Source organism: Cololabis saira, chromosome 11, assembly GCF_033807715.1.
Source record: "Cololabis saira isolate AMF1-May2022 chromosome 11, fColSai1.1, whole genome shotgun sequence".
In the NCBI taxonomy this organism is placed as follows: domain Eukaryota; kingdom Metazoa; phylum Chordata; class Actinopteri; order Beloniformes; family Belonidae; genus Cololabis; species Cololabis saira.
Window position 1 is genome coordinate 12,592,819 of NC_084597.1, and position 20,047 is coordinate 12,612,865.

The 20,047-nt window shown below is 38.0% G+C and overlaps 1 protein-coding gene across 1 annotated transcript in view; it reads right to left on the minus strand.

Annotated features, from left to right (window-relative positions):
- The window catches only part of rapgef1b (Rap guanine nucleotide exchange factor (GEF) 1b), a 57,256-nt gene that overhangs the window by 25,714 nt on the left and 11,495 nt on the right, over nt 1–20,047 (minus strand). Inside the window, exons 2-9 of the mRNA XM_061733751.1 lie at nt 8,506–8,648; nt 7,053–7,231; nt 5,539–5,695; nt 4,316–4,404; nt 4,078–4,236; nt 3,040–3,090; nt 2,378–2,492; nt 1,434–1,614 (exon numbers count right to left, since the gene is read on the minus strand). Of these exons, the coding sequence (XP_061589735.1) occupies nt 1,434–1,614; nt 2,378–2,492; nt 3,040–3,090; nt 4,078–4,236; nt 4,316–4,404; nt 5,539–5,695; nt 7,053–7,231; nt 8,506–8,648 (1,074 nt within the window). The remainder of the gene's footprint in view (nt 1–1,433; nt 1,615–2,377; nt 2,493–3,039; nt 3,091–4,077; nt 4,237–4,315; nt 4,405–5,538; nt 5,696–7,052; nt 7,232–8,505; nt 8,649–20,047) is intronic.

The following is a 20,047-nucleotide window of genomic DNA, read 5'->3' on the forward strand; positions in this document are numbered from 1 at the left end:
TATTTTAGAGTGGCAAAGAATAATACAAGAATGGCTGTTTGCAATGAATGTTCTGCTCAAATATCTAGAGGGGGCACATCTGCAAAGTCTTTCAGCACTACAAGTTTGATTTATCATTTGAAATGATAAAAAACCCTGAGCGCTTTAATGCATTTGTATTGTTTTAAGGCCTATGTTACAATGTTCAGTCAGTTAAGCCTAACGTAAGCGCAAAGATGGCCAAAAAATGTATTTTGCTAATTTATTTATTTTAAGTTATTGTTCTTTGCTGGTATAATGTCTGCTGGAATATTTAAGAAATGCTGGGAAATTAAAAAATGTTCAGTTTTTTATGTTCAACAAATGTTTTCTACCTTGTAATTTTGTAAAAGATTTTTTCTTTTAAAAGCATGCCTAAATCAAATGTATTTGATTTATGCAATGGTGAAAAAATTGGAAAAATAAATGAAAAACTGCGAAGAACCATGTTCGGTATTGTTCGGTATTCGGCCAAGTGTTTAATATTATTTTCGGTTTCGGCCACAAATTTTCATTTCGGTGCATCATTACTGCCAATGGTAGCCCCATCCGCACATACGGAATGAGGTATGTTGAGTTGTGTTTTGGTTTTTGAGTTTCCAGCGATTACTCGGCCCACATTTTCTGCATCTGCTGTGAAGCAGGTGTGGAGCACCATCTCACCACTACTGGTCCACCCGTCTACACCCGCGCTCGGCGCCTCGACCCGACCAAGCTTGCCATTACAAAGGCTGAGTTTGCAAACATGGAACGTCTGGGTATAGTTCGCCGCTCCAACAGCCCATGGGCGTCACCTCGCCACATTGTCCCCAAGCCGGGGGGCGGCTGGCGCCCGTGTGGTGACTACCGGCGGCTTAATGACGCAACGACACCTGACCGATACCCAGTCCCTAACATACAGGATTTTTCAGCGCACCTGGCTGGTAATGTGATTTTTTCCATGCCGGTTGGGTTGCTGGACAGCTCCATTTTGTTGATTGAGTGTTCTGAGGTTTTTCAATAAATGGCACACGCTTTCGTATGAGAAATTGTCTCCTCTTCTGCAATTCCCACAATCATACAGTTAAGCTCTTGAACGTGACTTCAATTTTTTACCTAAGCACTTTCAGAGTTAATGAAACAGAACATTTTGCTAAAAATACAGCTCTTTCCCCAGATGTTATTTGCCGTTATTCTTCATCAAAAAAGTTGAACTATTTAACAAAATCTTATTTACAGCCTTCACAGATTTGATTTTGGCAAACTGCCTGTTGGGTCAATGTCCACTTTGCCCATTTTTGTCATTCAATTAAATCTTCAGAAATTCAACTTCAAAAGAAAGTATTATTGGATCACAGCATGTCAAAAGTATGAAAGTTGGCCAGCTATAAAATGCCTAACCTAACTTAACTTTACATTTGTGCCTTCATCCTTACCGAGGGTCTCGCAGCTAGTGTTACGGGAACACTGACCACTGTCCTGCTCCATGGAAGAAAGCTGCTCGTCAGATTTGCTGAGTTTCCCCATGCTGCTGCAGGGGGAAAGCCGAGGAGAGTCCCCTCCGTAAGAATGGCTCCCCCCAGAGAAACGCCGGTGAAGAAGCTCCTGCTCGTACTCCTGCACACAGTAAAAAATACTCTGAACTATTTTTTCTACATGGCTTGTCCGTTTGTTGCACATTACATTGACAGGTTCTTAAAATGAGCATAGGGCTGGGCGATATGGACCAAAAGTCATATCTCGATATTTTCTAGCTGAATGGCGATACTCGATATATATCTCGATATTTTTTTCTGTGCCATAATTGGGGTTTCCCCCAAAGCATTATAGCATAGCATCTCTGTTAGCTTCATTTTTTTCTGAGGCAAACCCTTAAAAAAACAGTCAGTTTTAATACAAAGCCTCGTGCCAAATGTCACACAGGTTCCTTTGTTAACAGGTCTGCACAATATCAAAATGTATAAAACAAATGAAATAAAAATAAACTGCCTGCATATATAGAATAAAAATGCTTCTTGAATAAAATAAAACAAATATCCCTTTCCTGCATAACAATTAAATTAAAATACACTGTGCAATTAATACAATGTAGACAGTAACAGGCAGACTTTTCCACCGAGGTTGACAGTTGTGCAAATAACAAAACATTTGTGCAAATCTCAAATAAAACATTCAAGTCAATTTGTCACAAAATAAGCTATATCAAAATCATAAAAAAAAAAAAATGTAAAAATATATATATATTTTTTTTAAATCGATATAAACGATATTGTCTCGTACCATATCGTGTTTGAAAATATATCGATATATATTAAAATCTCGATATATCGCCCAGCCCTAAATGAGCATAAAGAAAACCATGATAAATTCAATGTTTCACCTGTCTGTGGTCGCTGCACGGTAAGCTAGAACCACGGGTCATCGGTGCGACCACGGCCACTGGTGTAGGCGAAGGGGCTGACTGGCGCTTCTTAGGTGGAAGAGCTGGCGGTGGGCTATTGACAAATAATCACAAACTGAATTAAATCACTAATAAAAATAAAAATCTGGATTGGATCAGAACCGATGAGGATTATCAGCCAAGCACAAGGGGAGAGAAAGCAGACTTTCTGACATATGTAGACAAGGATCCATGTACAGATACATGAACACACGCATTACTATTCCTCCTTTGGAATAGTGAGATGAAATTTAGGTTGCTTCATGTTAGCATCTTTCAGCTATGACATGAATTCATCCTGCCTGTCACACCTAAATATTCTCACTGAGTTAATATCAGGTAAGAATGGAGGGAACGAGCAAACTTAAGCGACCATGATCTGGTTTCTAGTAAAAAGACACTTGATAGGTCAGTAACACACGCTCATGCACTTGACGGCCTTCTGATTGGATGATGAGGTCCTTAGGGAACATCAAGGATGATACAAACTTGAGGATTATGCAACCATGCAAATCAAAAGCTTTCATCCAATCCAGAAGTTTCATGGGGTTTGAGGGTGGGATGTTACTATGGAACTGGATGAACCTATGGGCTTGACATACTTCTCCTTCTGAGCGGGTCTCCTTTGGCCAGCGTCAGCACTCAACTGTGCTCTGTTCCCAGAGTCCAAAGGAAAGACCAAGGATAGATAAAAAAATTGAGAGAAAGAGCAAAGACAGTAAGAAAGGAAGAGGCAGAGCGACAAACAGAGGTGATCCAGATTTTAAATCAAGTGTGCAAGCTGTGAAAGAGCCCAAAAGAGAAATACTAACAACGACAGAGTTCAAACCAAAAGCAAAAACAAAAAAAATTCAAACCTTGTTATGACCATGTTATGAAGCCAATCCTTTATAAGTTGATTTAAACCCTAACTAATAATTATGAATAAATGTTGAACAAGCACCTTCCTTACCCAAACCTCACAAAAACGAGACATTACTAAGTATTTGTACTTTTCAGTCACTTTAAACCAGGGGTCGGCAACCCAAAATGTTGAAAGAGCCATATTGGACCAAAAACACAAAAAACTAATATGTCTGGAGCCGCAAAAAAGTCTTGTATAAGCCTTAGAATGAAGGCAACGCATGCTGCATGTTTCTATATTAGTTATAACTGGGGGAAGATTTTTTTTTCATTATGCACTTCGAGAAAAAAGTCGAAATGTCAAGATTAATGTTGAAGTACAATCTTGAGACAAAAGTCGAAATGTCGAGAAAAAAGTCAAAATGTCGAAAAAAAAGTCAAAATGTTGAGAAAAAAGTCAAAATGTCGAGAGAAAAAAGTCAAAATGTTGAGAAAAAAAAGGAAAGGAAAAAGTAAGAAAAAAGGAAAAAAGAAGGAAAAAAATAGAAAAAAGAAGAAAAAAAGGAAAAAAAAGGGAAAAAAGGTCAAACATTTTTTAAAACGCTCCAGGGAGCCACTAGGGCGGCGCTAAAGAGCCGCATGCGGCTCTGGAGCCGCGGGTTGCCGACCCCTGCTTTAAACAGAAAAGGAAAGCTTGACGGAGAACTGAAATAACACCTCACTCCATTGTTTACTTTCAATTGAAGGATATTCTCTATACAGAGAAAATGTGTACGTTTAATGCGCGCCAGCCTCACCTGAGCTCAGCCATTTTGGCTTCAGGAAGGGGGGGTTTGGGAGGGGCTACATCTTCATCTGCTAACTCAGGAGCAGACTCTGCAGGAGAAGGTGCTGGAGCCGTCTTATTGGATATCTCATGCTCCTGATCTATCGAGGGCATCTCCGATGGCACACTGCTGTGTACATAAAACCATCAGAGTGATTAAAATGCTTTGAGTTACTGTTTGTATCCTTGCAAGCATGCTTGGTACCCACCTCTCTGCCGTGGTAACAGGCGGTGCTGGTTTGTTGGGAGTGGTGGGTGATGGCTGCTCTTGTTTTTCTATGGTGAGCTTCACCAGTTCCTATTTGCAAAAGAAGAAATGAAAAACAGACGTGCAGACTCAGTTTATATAGATAAGAGTAGGGGTGTAACGATACACTAATCTCACGATACGGTACGATACACGATATTGAGGTCACGATAACGATACGATATTATAGCAGTATTTTTTTAACAACCTTGAATGAGGAACATATGACTGGAAAAAATTGTCTTTTATTTGAAAGACACAAAATACAAAACAATGCTGTGCGTTTGCCCTATTGTAACAGTTTGTAATGCTTTATAACTGTTTAAGTTTTAAAGAGAAAGCCAGGCCAACCATTTTCCACAAACTGAACTAAAAGTAAATGTCAGGTTTGCATTATGCATCTTCAGTATAAATATTTTGCCACAAACTGAATAGTTTCTCTCATGTATGATTTCATTTTTTTCTTTCTAATTTAACAACTAAAATTAAATAAATAAATAAAAGTAAATAAATACATACAATTTTACATCATAAAAAAGATTGATTCATGCTCACCATATAAGTGTAAGAGGAGATTTATTTTTGTTAAGAAGTTTATTTTGGTAATTCCGGGTTCATTATTTTATAAATATATTCTTTATATTCTGATGTAAATCAGGGACTATAATGACACTAGTCAGTTTATCTGTAGTGATTAGTCTGTTTTAGATTGGGCACTAGGTGCTGTGTTGATGCTCTAAAATCCTACGCTGTTGAGGGACATTAAAGTACACTGGAACTCAGCAGAAGTTGCCTGCGTGTTTATCCTACTCACGACCCGAAAAAGGTTTAATTTAATAAGGTAAGGCTTAACTCTACACCAGCCTTACATAAGTAAAAGTTCAGAGCTCAAAATGGGACTAGTTTCTTCTGAGCGGAGTAAGATTTCTGTCTGCGGGTCGAGGTGCGGTCGGCACGCGCGGTCGGATGCGCGTTTCTAGTCAACACAATTCATACTCACGATTCATATTAATAATCCAATATCGCGATACACTTTGTCACCTCCACGACACGTATTGTGACGTTTTTGTATCGCGAAATTTCGTGGCACGATATATTGTTACACCCCTAGATAAGAGTGAAGTTGTTTCAAACTGTTCCTCTATAGCTGATGAAAAATAAATACGTTTAAAAAAAAGGCCAAACCTTTACTCCATCCAGCACTGCTTTGATGACACTGGTGACGGACGCCACATTCTCTTTATCCTCTAAGTCAATGCCGTCCAGCATCACCTGGTCTGCCCAGCGGATAAGGTTGGCCAGACTCTGATACACGCGGCTATGGCAAGAAGTCAGTGCCGAACTGTTGAAAAGGTGTGATATTGAGGTTGGACAAGGTTATTATGTGAACAAAGCCATTGGGAGAAAATGGAAGTGCAGAAGGAAATAAATGGATGTGGTGGAAGGTCGTGTAAAGTGGAATGGAAAAGTGAAAGGAAAAAAATTTGTAGAAAATGGAAAAGATTCCAGATAACAGTGGGATGTGGAAGGAAAGAATGGATATGCATATGTTAGAAAAGAAAGGGAGAAAAATTAAATTCAGGTGCAGCATAAGACTCAATTCAACATATCAAAATACACATTCTAGTAGGATTTGTTGAGCAACTGTGGGAATGTCCGTTTGCAACCTTGCAAATTGGAATAAGCTTTGCAGCTCTGACAGGAGAATGTAAAACCACACCGGGAAGCGAGCTGTTGTTTTTCCCCTGTAGGTGATTGTGTATTTGGACCTAACACTAAGGTGTGGCAAAGGCCTGTATCAACATGCTGCAGCTGATTCACTCTGGAGGAATATACTTCCACTGTCCCGGCAGGACTTCTGAACGGAGTGGAAGATACCGAGGCAATAAGAATGAGACAGGCTTGAGAGATGGATACAGATAACAGTGCGTCTGGTTAGATATACTGCAATTCTTTAAAAATGCAGCTGCCCTGACTGTCATATCATTATGCTCAATGACTGACACACCAACGCTTTGCCATGTCACACTGCAGAATGGCAGAACTGCATTCACCAAGTTATTCGATTTCAAAAAATCTAACAAAGATGTACTAGATTTTTTTTTTTTAAATAAGTATTTTTGCCTTTGCAGTTATTTGCACAACTTTTGCCACACAATAGTTACTTGACTTTGTGTGTTTGCTGAAAAACATCTGGGTGAGTTGTGAAATAATTAGCTTTTGGCGTGTGTTTAACTTGTTTTTGGTGAGTGTTTAACTTGTTGCCTGTAGCCTAAGTTTACAGCAAAAAACTAAATGTCTACTGTGTCTTCTTGGAATTTGACAAACCATCGACTAAAGGAAAGGCAAAAATGGTGAAGACAGAAGTTTCAATGTGTATCAACTGCAGCCAAGCTCACTTTTAAAGTAAGTTTAGTTAAACTATATGAAAAATAAAAGAAAATCACTCATATTGAATCTGAAAGATGAGTAGTCAAATTCAAGCCTTGAGGTAAAGAATAACATCAGCCAAAACAAATAGTCAATCAGATAGTGAAAGCAAACCTCAGACAGGTAACCAGGTGCATTATAAATTGAGGCACAAGGCAGGAATGATAACGATCAACAAAACAAACACACTGTATTATGGCATGTAGGAAGAGAACTGCAAGTACCTCCCATGCATTTTCTAGTTGCAATCTTATAAAAACATGGCTTACCTGTGCTGTATCCGTGTCTCTACTTGAACCAGGGGCAGAATTGCTTCGAGCACCTTGCTGGCTGAGCCTGGAAGCATCTCCAGCACCTTCTTCTCCACCACCATTTTGTCCACGATTGTCTTGAAGTAGCGCAGTGCATTGACCACCTCCTTCTCATGCTCTTCTAGCCGGCTAACTTTCTGCAAAAAAACAATGAATAACAAAATAGTGAGTTTCAATGTCACTACTAGGGCTGGGCGATATGGACCAAAAGTCATATCTCAATATTTTTCTAGCTAAATGGCGATACTCGATATATATCTCGATATTTTTTCTGTGACATAATTGGGGTTTCCCCCCAAGCATTATAGCATAGAATCTCTGTTAGCTTCATTTTTTTCTGAGGCAAACCCCTTAAAAAAACAGTCGGTTTTAATACAAAACCTCGTGCCAAATGTCACACAGGTTCCTTTATTAACAGAGGTCTGCACAATATCAAAATGTATAAAACAAATGAAATAAAAATAAACTGCCTGCATATATAGAATAAAAATGCTTCTTGAATAAAATAAAACAAATATCCCTTTCCTGCATAACAATTAAATTAAAATACACTGTGCAATTAATACAATGTAGACAGTAACAGGCAGACTTTTCCACTGAGGTTGACAGTTGTGCAAATAACAAAACATTTGTGCAAATCTCAAATAAAACATTCAAGTCAATTTGTCACAAAATAAGCTATATCAAAATCATAAAAAAAAAATGTTTTTTTTTTAAATCGATATAAACGATATTGTCTCGTACCATATCGTGTTTGAAAATATATCGATATATATTAAAATCTCGATATATCGCCCAGCCCTAGTCACTACTTATATCTATCATGCTGATAATAATAGTAGTAGTAATGATAGTAATAACAGTAGTAATAATAATAATAATAATAATAATAAAAAAAACTAAATATAAACTATAGGAAAACCTATTTAGTAATTAGTCTGGTTTTTCTAGTAAAATTCTACTACCGTAATCCTATGGTGTGCTCACAGTTCAAAGTACTATCTGTCAAGTGATCTGGCCTTGAGCAATCTTTGTGTTACTCTCAAGAGCTCTTTAAGTCTGTCTGCTCTCTCAGCAGGGCTGTTAGGGAGTAAATTCTTTACAGCAAAACCCAAAGAGGGAGCAGAGGAGTTTATTCAGAAAACAGCCCCTTTCATGCCTTCAACTTGAGACACCAGCTGTACTGCAACCAGCTTCTAAAGCTCAAAAGTTCAGAGACTGTGGGATCCAGCAGGGAAACACCCACACAGAGCGGCACAATGGAATACGGGATACAAGAATAAGACAGGAAAACAATAGTCTTACAAATGGGTGAACAAATGCAGGGAATATGTGGGAAAGAGATGAATTTCCCACAATACTTCCCTCTATTTTTTTTTTTTTTAACCACAGAAAAAAACTGCACCCACACCTTGTTAGCAGGTTTCTCAGTACTCTTGGCTGCCGGCTCGGGCTGGAGAGGCTTTCCTTTCTTGGAAGGAGTCCTCTTGATCTTGGGAGAGTGGAACTTTTCCATTATTATGGTGAAAGTGGACCGATGGGACCGTTGTGAGTCTGTGGACAAGGAGAAAACAGAGAAAGCAAAGTCGTCGGTCAGTGAGGTTCACAAATAAATACGGTACACACTTCAAGCTAAGTCAAGTGTTGATATTGCTATTATATGATGGCAGTTTTTTTAAAGCTGAGCTCAAGAAACCAAGAATTTTATCACATATGTGCAGCATCTGGATTTCCTCTTTTGTGTGTTCAATGAAAATGAGCTGGACAGGCTCTTCCAGCAACATGTGTGACAAATGTAGAAAAAACACTATTCAGAGCTGAATTGAAAATTGCTTTATGATACACCACTCAGAACAGCTTAATTATATATTTTAACAATTTCAACTCTGTTTAACTGGTTAGTTACATCTATAGTTTTCCACTTGAAAATATCCAAAACAACTGATCACTAGCTCATCTTTGTGGATCTTTGTCTCCCATCTTAAAATCCAAATTGAATCAGGAAATGCATACTAATTAGTAGTGATAAGGGACAGAATATATGGGTTTTATCTGCAACAAATGTATACAGATAGTAGGAATGGGCGATATTTTACCGTTCACGATATACCGTCAAAAAATTCCTCACGATAAGAATTTGTCATGTCACGGTAAAAACGACGTTGATGATGTTTTTGTGTAAAGCTGATTTTTGGAAGGAAGGAAGGAAGGAAGGAAGGAAGGAAGGAAGGAAGGAAGGAAGGAAGGAAGGAAGGAAGGAAGGAAGGAAGGAAGGAAGGAAGGAAGGAAGGAAGGAAGGAAGGAAGGGTGAGAAGGAAGAAAGGAAGGAAGGAAAGGGGAGAAGGAAGGGAGAAAACAAGGAAAGGAGGAAGGAAGGGAGAAAAGAGGAAGGGAAGAAGGAAGGAGAGAGCAGGAGGAAAGAAGGAAGGAAGGGGACAAAAGAAGGAAGAAAGGAAGGAAGGAAGGAAGGAAGGAAGGAAGGAAGGAAGGAAGGAAGGAAGGAAGGAAGGAAGGAAGGAAAGGGGAGAAGGAAGGGAAAAACAAGGAAAGGAGGAAGGAAGGGAGAAAAGAGGAAGGGAAGAAGGAAGGAAGGAAGGAAGGAAGGAAGGAAGGAAGGAAGGAAGGAAGGAAAGAAAGAAAGATAGATAGATAGATAAATTCCCGTTGATGACAAACATGGCGGATCTGAGAGCGAGATAGATTCATAGTTAAAAAGGTGGAGTTGAATTGGTATTTTTTTTATCGTCATTTTTATCGTTATTGGGATAAATGCCAGAAATAATCGTGATACATTTTTTACTCCATACCGCCCATCCCTAACAGATAGTATATAAGTGTATACTATCTATATCCCCCCAGTCAGCTGAAGACAACAGGATCTAACCTTACACGGCCATCAGAGCAAAAAAGCACTGAACGTTAAACCGCAATCAAAGTCAGGAAAACACTAGAATCAGACTTCCAGTCGGGCAGTCCTTTCATCTGTGCCATCAATCAACATGGCACGCACATATTCACTCCACTGTTCTCCCTCTCCACTCTTAATCCTCATCATCCTTTACCCTGAGCAGAAGCCAAACATCCCTAAGCCAGTCAATGATGGCCATGTGTCTCACACAAAGTGCTGATGAGAACGCTTTCAGTGGAGTTTCCGTCTGATACCAGTGTATTTTTTTTTTTAGAATAAATCTTATCTGTTTGTTGTGTAAAAATAACCCAACACTGGCTGCTTTGTAAGCATGAGTAACTTACTTGAAAACCTGATTCAATAAACTACATAGCTACTGGAAGTGTGTCTCATGACACCTCATCACCTTTAAAATACATCTGACCTAGTTTGTCATTAGTGATGCACCGAAATGAAAATTTGTGGCCAAAACCGAAACCGAAAATAATAAAAAACACTTGGCCGAATACCGAACAATACCGAACATGGTTCTTCAGCAGTTTTTCATTTATTTTGCCAATTTTTTCACCATTGCATAAATCAAATACATTTGATTTAGGCATGCTTTTCAAAGAAAAAAATCTTTTACAAAATTACAAGGTAGAAAATATTTATTGAACATAAAAAAATGATTTTTTTTAAATTTCCCAGCATTATGTTGTTTTGGTTCCACCTCCTGGTGAATGTTAGGTAAAATTCTTATGGGGTTAGCTTTTGGTTGGCCAACGATTTATGTAGTGCGCAACGTTACGGGACGGAGCGGCCAGTCTATTTCCTTATTTTACAACGCGTTACGCCGTTATTAATTGTTCGTTTTTTTTCCCCACTTATTCCACCGAACACCGAAAGTGTTTTTTTTGCCATTTTCGGCCGAACAATTTCGGTTACCGAACAATCGGTGCATCACTATTTGTCATACGCTAAACAGGTCAAATGAAGCACCTATATATGCAAGTCAAAATGATACACCCATATAAATATGATTGTGATATTGGTGCAAAACATAGCTCTAATGTCACAAGTATTTGAAAAATGTAACATTTCTGTCACTTTGATTAGTCCAGGTATTTGAGGATAGAGGCGATGCCACTCAGACAGAGACAAAGGCCTCTTTATAGTATTATGTATCCGTAAAAATAAATGACGGACAGCTAAAAATATTAGGAAAAAAACCCCCATGAAAGATAGAAAAAAAAAACATTTAGTCAGCAGAGACGGGTTCGGAAACAGTGGGAAGACAAGGAGATTATCGGAGGGAAAGAGTAGTGACTGGGCAAAGGATAAAGAGCCAGTGGACAGGCATAACCTTCTCATCTGCTGTTTGGATCAGTGCACTATGGCTAAGCCACATGACACACTGTGTTTCTTCAAAACACCCAGACTGACACAGTTAAAATAGTTAGAGGATTTTACTTTTTTGTAACCCTTTGGCTATACAGACTCTTATTAGTTGGTTTAGCTACAGACGGACTGCTATTCTGTCAAGATTTTACTTCATGGCAATGTGTAGAGCAATGAATATTCTATTAAATGTGCGGACATCGCCGTACGACTTTAACCTCACATAATAACCGGCAGCTTCTACTGGGAATGAGAGCAGGGACTGTGACTGACATCAAAGTATGCTAGACATTTTCACTCAGTTACAGCTGAAAAAGTCCCACAAGGACTGTGTCTGAGTTTGCAGCTGCAGCCTGGCGCCAGAGCTGAAAAGCGGTGAGATGAGTAAAATGAGTTACCATCATGATGGATACAGCTTGTCCCTTAGAAATGATTTCAGTTCCTGTAACTAAGCTATTTGCACATGAGGCTGATTCCCTGAATCCTCTGCTATCCATTTAATTATCTTCCCACTTTCTCTCTTCAGTTCTGCAAACAAAAACACCTCCAACACAGAAAGTGAGACCTACAGTATAACATGATTTGCATCAGCAACAAAAAGAAATAAAAAGTAGGAAAGAAAATCAGCAAAAGGGCTGAAAGTGGTGGAGAGAAGACAGTGATGTGCTCTGTTATAGTCATGCAGGCCTCTCAGTGTCCACCCTCCACTCTACCCCAACTTCCTGTCTGCTGCTGGCCAGAATTACGAAACTGGTGAGGTCATTGGTTGCAATGTCTTTCACACTGAATCGGTCCAGTCATGGATGAAGCAAAACAGTACAAGAAACCTCAGAAAAAAACCTCTCTTCAGCTGTTTAGGTCACTAAACAATTATACTCCTACCACCATACCTCCTAAAAAATACAATCAAATACATCTCTGACCAATCTAAAACATACACATTTTTTTTTAACCTTAAAAAAGGCTTATAGAAGCAGAACCTCTGACATAACTCATTATTTCTCAATACCGGTTCAATACCGCCATTTGGGGAACTTTGCCCAAGTGAAGCTTAGATCAGCCGGGCTGGACATATCAGCAGTTCAAGGCTACAAAAGATTCAACATCATTATGTTCACATAAAAAAAGACTTTATTGATAGTTTATTTGGGTAAGCTGTTAATGATTTTTCTACTATTGTTATTAAATAGCAGCCACTTTAAGGGATAACATCTTGGTTTTGACTGACATGGTAAACTGTGACTTTAACAATAACTGGTGACATGTGCAAGTCAGACTAAAGCCGGGCATACACTGTGCGATATTTTAAATCGTATGAGACTGCCCCATCTCACACTGCACGACTAGATCGCGGAGTTCAAAAGTTCAGAGCCCACGATTTATGTTCTCACACTGTACGAGCCGATGATCGGATGCGACCCGTCTGCTCACACTATACGATCATAATCCTCCCGTCGGACCTCTGTGTACTGGAACTCGAGGCCGGTTTTGGGGCAGGGGTAGGCTGTTCCAACCCAAACGTGCGTCCTGCCCACCTGATCAAAGGTTATGGGATCCTTTATTTTTTTAATAATTTTATATATATATATATATATATATATATATATATATATATATATATATATATATATATATATATATATATATATATATATATATATATTTTAAAAATCCCCAAATATCTGTACCTTTTCTGATTGGGTGGGCACTGCGCATCATTTTTAGACACAACAAAGAACGCATACCGCAAAAGTTGTGTCTCGGCGGAGGGACCCGACGTCCCAGCAAAATGAGAAGAGAAAAAAAGAGAAGTGTTCCGAACAGCAGACAGAGACACACTAAAGGCTGATTTATGGTTCTGCGTTACACCAACGTAGAGCCTACGGCGCAGGGTACGCGGCGACCCGTACCATACATGGAAATGCGGTCTTTCTTTGCTATTAAAACATGATTTGTAATGTGAATTTGCAACACTTAAAGGAGCTTGAGGCCGGATTGAGGCAGAATGAAAATACGTTTTAAGTTTTCTAGTAATAATGTCAGATGAAGCGTTCCAAACCCAAAAGAATGAGCCCTCTAGTGTATCTCTCCTTTGCCTTGAACAGGCTGTGTTCTGCAAAATGTGCTGCAATTGGGTCCCGAATTTCCCGCGCTGGGCTGCGGATGTGACGTCACATGACGCTGCATGCACGTTCTCCCCGTTCTCCCGTGCCGGCTTCACTGTTGGCTGCAGTACCCCCAACGGCCGTCGTGGTGAAGGGTGGCGCTAGAGAGTCTCATTTCTTAAAAGCAGCTCATTTCTTAAAAGCAGCCTCAAGCTCCGTTAAACTATAAATAATAGTTTTTTACGTGTCATCAGAGATTGCGCATGCTCTCTGTGAAAGGATGAGGCAAATCGGGTCGCAGCTGCTTCAACTGTGCGATTCCTTCACGAGGAGCGACCAGGATTTCAAACACGCTTGATTTTCTTGCGACCTCACGATTTGTGATCGGGAGCTGGTCGTGAGGTGTTAATCTCTCGTCGTTACCCCACGTACACTGCACAACGCACGAGCAACGATTGGGTCAAAATCGGGCCCGATCAAAAAAAAGTCGCACGACTGGAAAATCGGCTCAAAACGAGCCGATAATCGCACAGTGTATGCCCGGCTTTAAAGGGCAGCTGATGGATGTAGTTCCTGTTCAGTTCAGGTCCAAATCAATACAGCACAGCAGGTTGGCCCTTCACTGGTTCACATTTCTTATAAAAGGGATGAAAATGAGGTGAAAAGATTCAGACAAGATTGTACTTTAGGTTGCACAGGCAGATGTCACTCCTGCTGAAGTTAAACTCAGCGAAATGTCCAAGCTGGTCATTGCTATACATGTTTTGAAAGCTTGAAAAGCCAACCAAGAGTCCAAAAAGTCATGGTGCCACCTGGTCATGAAGGAAGAAGACAAGCAAGAAAAGAAAGAAAGAAAGAAAAAAAAACATCTGAAGGTATGTGTAAAACATGGCTGGCTGAGTAAAACAAATGCAAAAATGAGAAAACACTCAGTATGAAAAACGTAGTAAACACCGCTTTGTTTACATGCTACTCTGCTTATATTGTGGAATTATCAATTCATTACAATGATAACACTGATATGCAACAACTGTCTGCTACAATGAAGAATGAAAAACGCTGGAGGAGCTGAGTCAAGTTATCAATTTTCCACAGACAAGAACCGCCAGACAGAAAAAGTAGAGAAAGCAAGCCTGAGGCAGGTGAGATAACCAGCAGGAAAAATCAGAGAAAAGAGAAATGTTCAACAGGAAATAGTTAACAGCTTAGTGTATTATTTATACTCTTAATTGCAGTGGTTTCTTCCTGTTGGCTATGTTCAGGGAATCCTCACTATATCTGCAGTTACCAGCATGGGGCACTATGGGAAACACTGTGTTTGTGTATGGCAGGCCAAAGATAGCAGAGAAGCAAGGAGGCCCTGGAATGGGCCACAGTTAACAGCTGATTTAAGAGGTACAGTAATGGAGGCAGAAATCCTGTGGTGGGCTTTTACAGCTTTGCAAAAGTGCTGTTCGAACATGGTGAAACTGAGAGCATTGAGTCCACATACTAAGTAAATGACATTCAGTGGATGCTAAGTGCACAGTCCTCTCACCAAGTGTTGTATTTCACTTAACATACGAGTAAATGACGCACAAGAGAGGATTTCTACATAAAAAGTACAGTTACCAGTTATCAAATGGACATGGATTTCCCCAGCCAGTTAGTCCATCTCAAGTTTTAAATGAACACAATGGAGAAAAAGCACCGACTTAACATCTGAGCGAATAGAAAGTCAAAACCACTTTACCCACAATAGTACTAAAGTGAAACAATGCTTTGAGTTTCTATTAATTTTTCATTGAAATGAATCATTCACTGAAGTGAAATTCTTTTGTCTAAAGCATGTAGAGGGGCAGGTATCATAAGTTTTCTTCTTCCTGCTCCTTTTCTTTCATGGTGATAATGTGTACTTCATGGAATTTTGTACAACATTATTAAGAATATATACCATGAATGGAATAAATGAAATGAAATGAAAAAAAAATGTCAATCAAAATCAAATCTTTGATTAATCACTTGACTTTAGAGATATATGAAAAAATGTGTTTTTGAGTTCCAATTTTTCTCAAATTGGAATTATGACAGCATAAATATATGAATTACAAATTTATCATTTTAGCGTTAATTCAAAATTAAGATCTGAGTTTCAGATGTATTTTTGTTTTTAGCTTTTACACATTACCTTAAACTGATGCTGGTTATGTCTTCTCTCCCTGTAACTTAAATCTAATGATAAAATACCATGTTACTCAACAGAGGAAAATATTGTAAAGAATATTTCCCTTTGTGCCCCAGATTATTAGAGCAAACATTTAAATTAAAATAAAATGCAACAAAAAGTGCTTTCCCTTGCAATCAGGACTTCTGAGGTTGTAGTTGTTTCAGACTACATACGTAACATATAAGACTGAAGCTGCCTTTTTTTCTTGACCTCTTAAATGTTTGTGATGTTGGTGAAGTGGCTGTTTTCCCTGACATAATCTGTATTTGCAGGTATGGAAGTTTATAGGGGTTTAAAACTAAACATTTCCACTTTTGTTTCAAATTTTTTCCATGAAAACAATAATGTCACAATTTTGACCATCCGGTCTCTGTAAAAGGAGTTACTGGTCCAACTGTATCGCATAAATACAACTCAGTTTAATAAAAAATGCTTTATTAATCCCCAAGGGAAAATTAATTGTTACACCATTCATGATTTAACTATTGAAGTCTCTTCAGATATCTAAAAACGAAAATACATACCGGTACCTACAAGTACAATCTATAGTTATAACATATTGCTAGCACATAGTTTCTCAGAAATATGCATTTGTTTTGTGGTGAGAATAAATGAGGGGGAATGGCCATGTTTACAGTATACAGTAATGTCCAATATATTATATTAGATTGTGAAAAAAATACTTACATAACACTAATAAAGTTTAATTCTCCTACTGAATAGTCTTAGGAAACTGAGCAATGTCACGAAAGCATAAAATGACATTGAATTAATTTAAATTTATTTTCTTTGACATCTTCTTCGAGATCTTGACTTTGCTCGAGTCGGCCCAGTGTGTACAGTGTACAGTATGTCCAGTACATTTACAAATGTTCCACTGGTCAATTATTGCTAAATGACATATACATAGGATGTAAACATAATTGCCTGCACCGTTTTATCTGATTAGAAATAATTTCTATACTTTTATAACAAATGACTCAAAAAAACTCGCCTGGTCTTTAACAAGCTATTTTAGCTTTGGGTATCATGTAAGCAAGTCACAGATGATACAATTAATTGGTTAAATCAACCAATTTTGTCCTTCTAGCAGTTTCTCTTCATGTTCTCTCACTGAACTGAACTGTATGAGTTCTTGTTATGATTAATTGGTCAATGAATGGAAACATTTCTAGGACATTATAAACAGTAAAATGTCAGTGTGGATAGGCTGCAACTATGTTATACCTGCTACTAGGGCTGGGCGATATATCGAGATTTTAATATATATCGATATATTTTCAAACGCAATATGGTACGAGACGAGACAATATCGTTTATATCGATTATTAAAAAAAAAAAAAAAAAAAAAAAAAAAAGATTTACGATTTTGATATAGCTTATTTTGTGAAAAATTGACTTGAATGTTTTATTTGAGATTTGCACAAATGTTTTGTCATTTGCACAACTGACAACCTCAGTGGAAAAGTCTGCCTGTTACTGTCTACATTGTATTAATTGCACAGGGTATTTTAATTTAATTGTTACGCAGGAAAGGGATATTTGTTTTATTTTATTCAAGAAGCATTTTTATTCTATATATGCAGGCAGTTTATGTTTATTTCATTTGTTTTATACATTTTGATATTGTGCAGACCTCTGTTAATAAAGGAACCTGTGTGACATTTGGCACGAGACTTTGAATTAAAACCGACTGTTTTTTTAAGGGTTTGCCTCAGAAAAAAATGAAGCTAACAGAGATGCTATGCTATAATGTTTTGGGGGAAACCCCAATTATGGCACAGAAAAAAATATTGATATATATCGAGTATCGCCATTCAGCTAGAAAATATCGAGATATGACTTTTGGTCTATATCGCCCAGCCCTACCTGCTACCATCAAATTATACCCTTTTTTAGAGTTTACAATGCTTCTTACAAAAGGTTGAAAGCTATACACAATATTTCATTAATCTGTTCATATTTTGGAGTTGCACACATTCATTTGGAGTCTGATTAAATGCATAATTATCACATTACTTACATTTTTACAGTGTTATAATATTGCTGCTGCCGATGTGTTCAATATAACCTGTCTGAGGGACCTCCTGCTTGTGCTGTCAGTGCATTTCCTCATGTTTTTTTTGAAGCATAAACAATACATATCTTATATATGTCAAAAGCCACAGTTGACTCCACTTCCAGGATACAATTGCCCAGCTGAGCACACACACGTTCATCCTGGGAATTACAAAGACAGGTACATTTCTTTTGAAGCTGAAGACAGTGCCAATAAGTGTATGCATGGCAAATTGTAACTAGTAGTGTTATTATTAAACTATAAAATCATCTTAGGTAACTAATTTGAGTACAGTTGTCTGTTTTGCAACATGTTGAGTGGAATCTCACATTAATGAGCTTTCAATTCAGAACCCTGCATATCTCCATCCTTCGCCTGGTTGTGCACTGCTGTCGGATACTAGAAAACCAAGTGTTTCTTTTAAATGTCCATCTTATAGAAATTCCAAACAGCTGGCTTCTTAATTCTGTAAATGAATAATAATGTAAATTACATACATTTACTGTTCTGTAAGGTCAAACATCACTCTTGGCTCATTCATGTCTATTATTCTTTTTAAATCTGACATGCAAAAAAAAATGAGTTTGTCAAACTAGTATTGTATGTTAATGCTTTCCCCAAATTATCTCTTTTACAAAGTCAAAACTCCTTTCTTTTTGACCATATTATAAAGTGTTTCTTTTATTTTGTCTTTTGTTATGTCAACTGCTATAAAATACAGGTATGCCTCCGAGTCAAAAGCTTTCACAAACCCACTCTGTATGTTTTATACTAGTAAAATGGCACAAGCAGCCATAGGTCACCGACCAGGAGTAAATGTCAGTGTGGTGATGGAGGTGCCCTGCATTTTGGGTCGGATGAAAATGGAGAACCTGGTCAACCATGACTAACAAAGTGTGCCCACACAGCAAAGGCAATCTATAATGTGGATCTGTATTATTGGGAGGGGGCTGTCAGATTCATACAGACTTGGTGACAATGTATTTGCTTATCTGTATTCAGAGTCTGTGAAACATGAAGGTAATAGTATATGACAACACAATGGGCTGATCCTTTATCATACATTTATGAAAGGGAAAACTCCTACTCGATGATAAAAATACTACCCCCATTGCTCATGACACCTCATGACTCATGAGTGTCATGAATATCACAATAACTATCAGCCATAACTATCACCCACTTTCTCCCCATTCTGTCAATTTGAAGATGTGATTATGGCTTAGAGTGGTTGATAAAAGAGAAGAGCAATATTGCAGGATGATATTATCGTAGGCCTTGTACAGATCTCGTACAAACGGTTCTTGGATGCTTGGATCACTAGTGGTGAGTAGGGCTGTTCGATTAATCGATTTTAAATCGTAATCGCGATTATGTAATTAGAACGATGTTAAAGCGTGAAACTTGTAAAATCGTTTTTTCACTTTTTTTTTTTAAACCTTGTCTGCACACATATTAATGATTGATGGAAATACCTCTCAATACCTGCGACAAGTGCCCCATCGGAGAGGCTCTTTAGTGTAGGAGGGGCGTTGTAACATGCCACCGGGCATCCCTCAAGCCAGATGCGGTAGACCGGCTCGTGTTCCAGCAAAAAACTTGCAAATGTGAACAGCAAATGTAATGACTGACATTACACACCTCTACCTCCTTCATGGGTTGCATTATTATTTAGCATGCAAAGACCCAGTTTAGTTTAATTAGAAAATGTCTTGTTTTATTTAATTGGAAATATAACTTACTGTATGTTTGCAAGTGCTGATTTGCTGATTTTTTTTTCAGAGATAAAACTTTATATTTTATTATATTTTTTAAAACTTTTTTTCAACTTATTTTACAGAGTTTTGCACTTTATTCATTCATTTTTGGTTTAATAAGAGCAAAGTTTGCACTTAAAGCCCAATGGGGCAAATGTTCAATAAAAAAACAGCATATTTGAAATCATTTATTTGCCTTTTGTCAATTCACAAAATAATCGTAATCGTAAATCGGATTTTGAGAGAAAAAAAATCGAGATTTTATTTTTGGGCAAAATCGAACAGCTCTAGTGGTGAGCCAATAATAATGCATTAAATATCTGTATGACAACTGAATGTTTCTCAATATTAAGACGTCTGCTGCAATCTGATTTTGATTCAATTAAACAGCTACTGATTGTTATGAGACAATATATGTTGATTGAAGATAATCACTTCTATTAATATGAAATCACAGTAATAACTAGAATATCCTTCACATCTTTATACCTGGGTACTACTAAACAGTTTAGTAAAGATATATTACTGGTTTCACTGT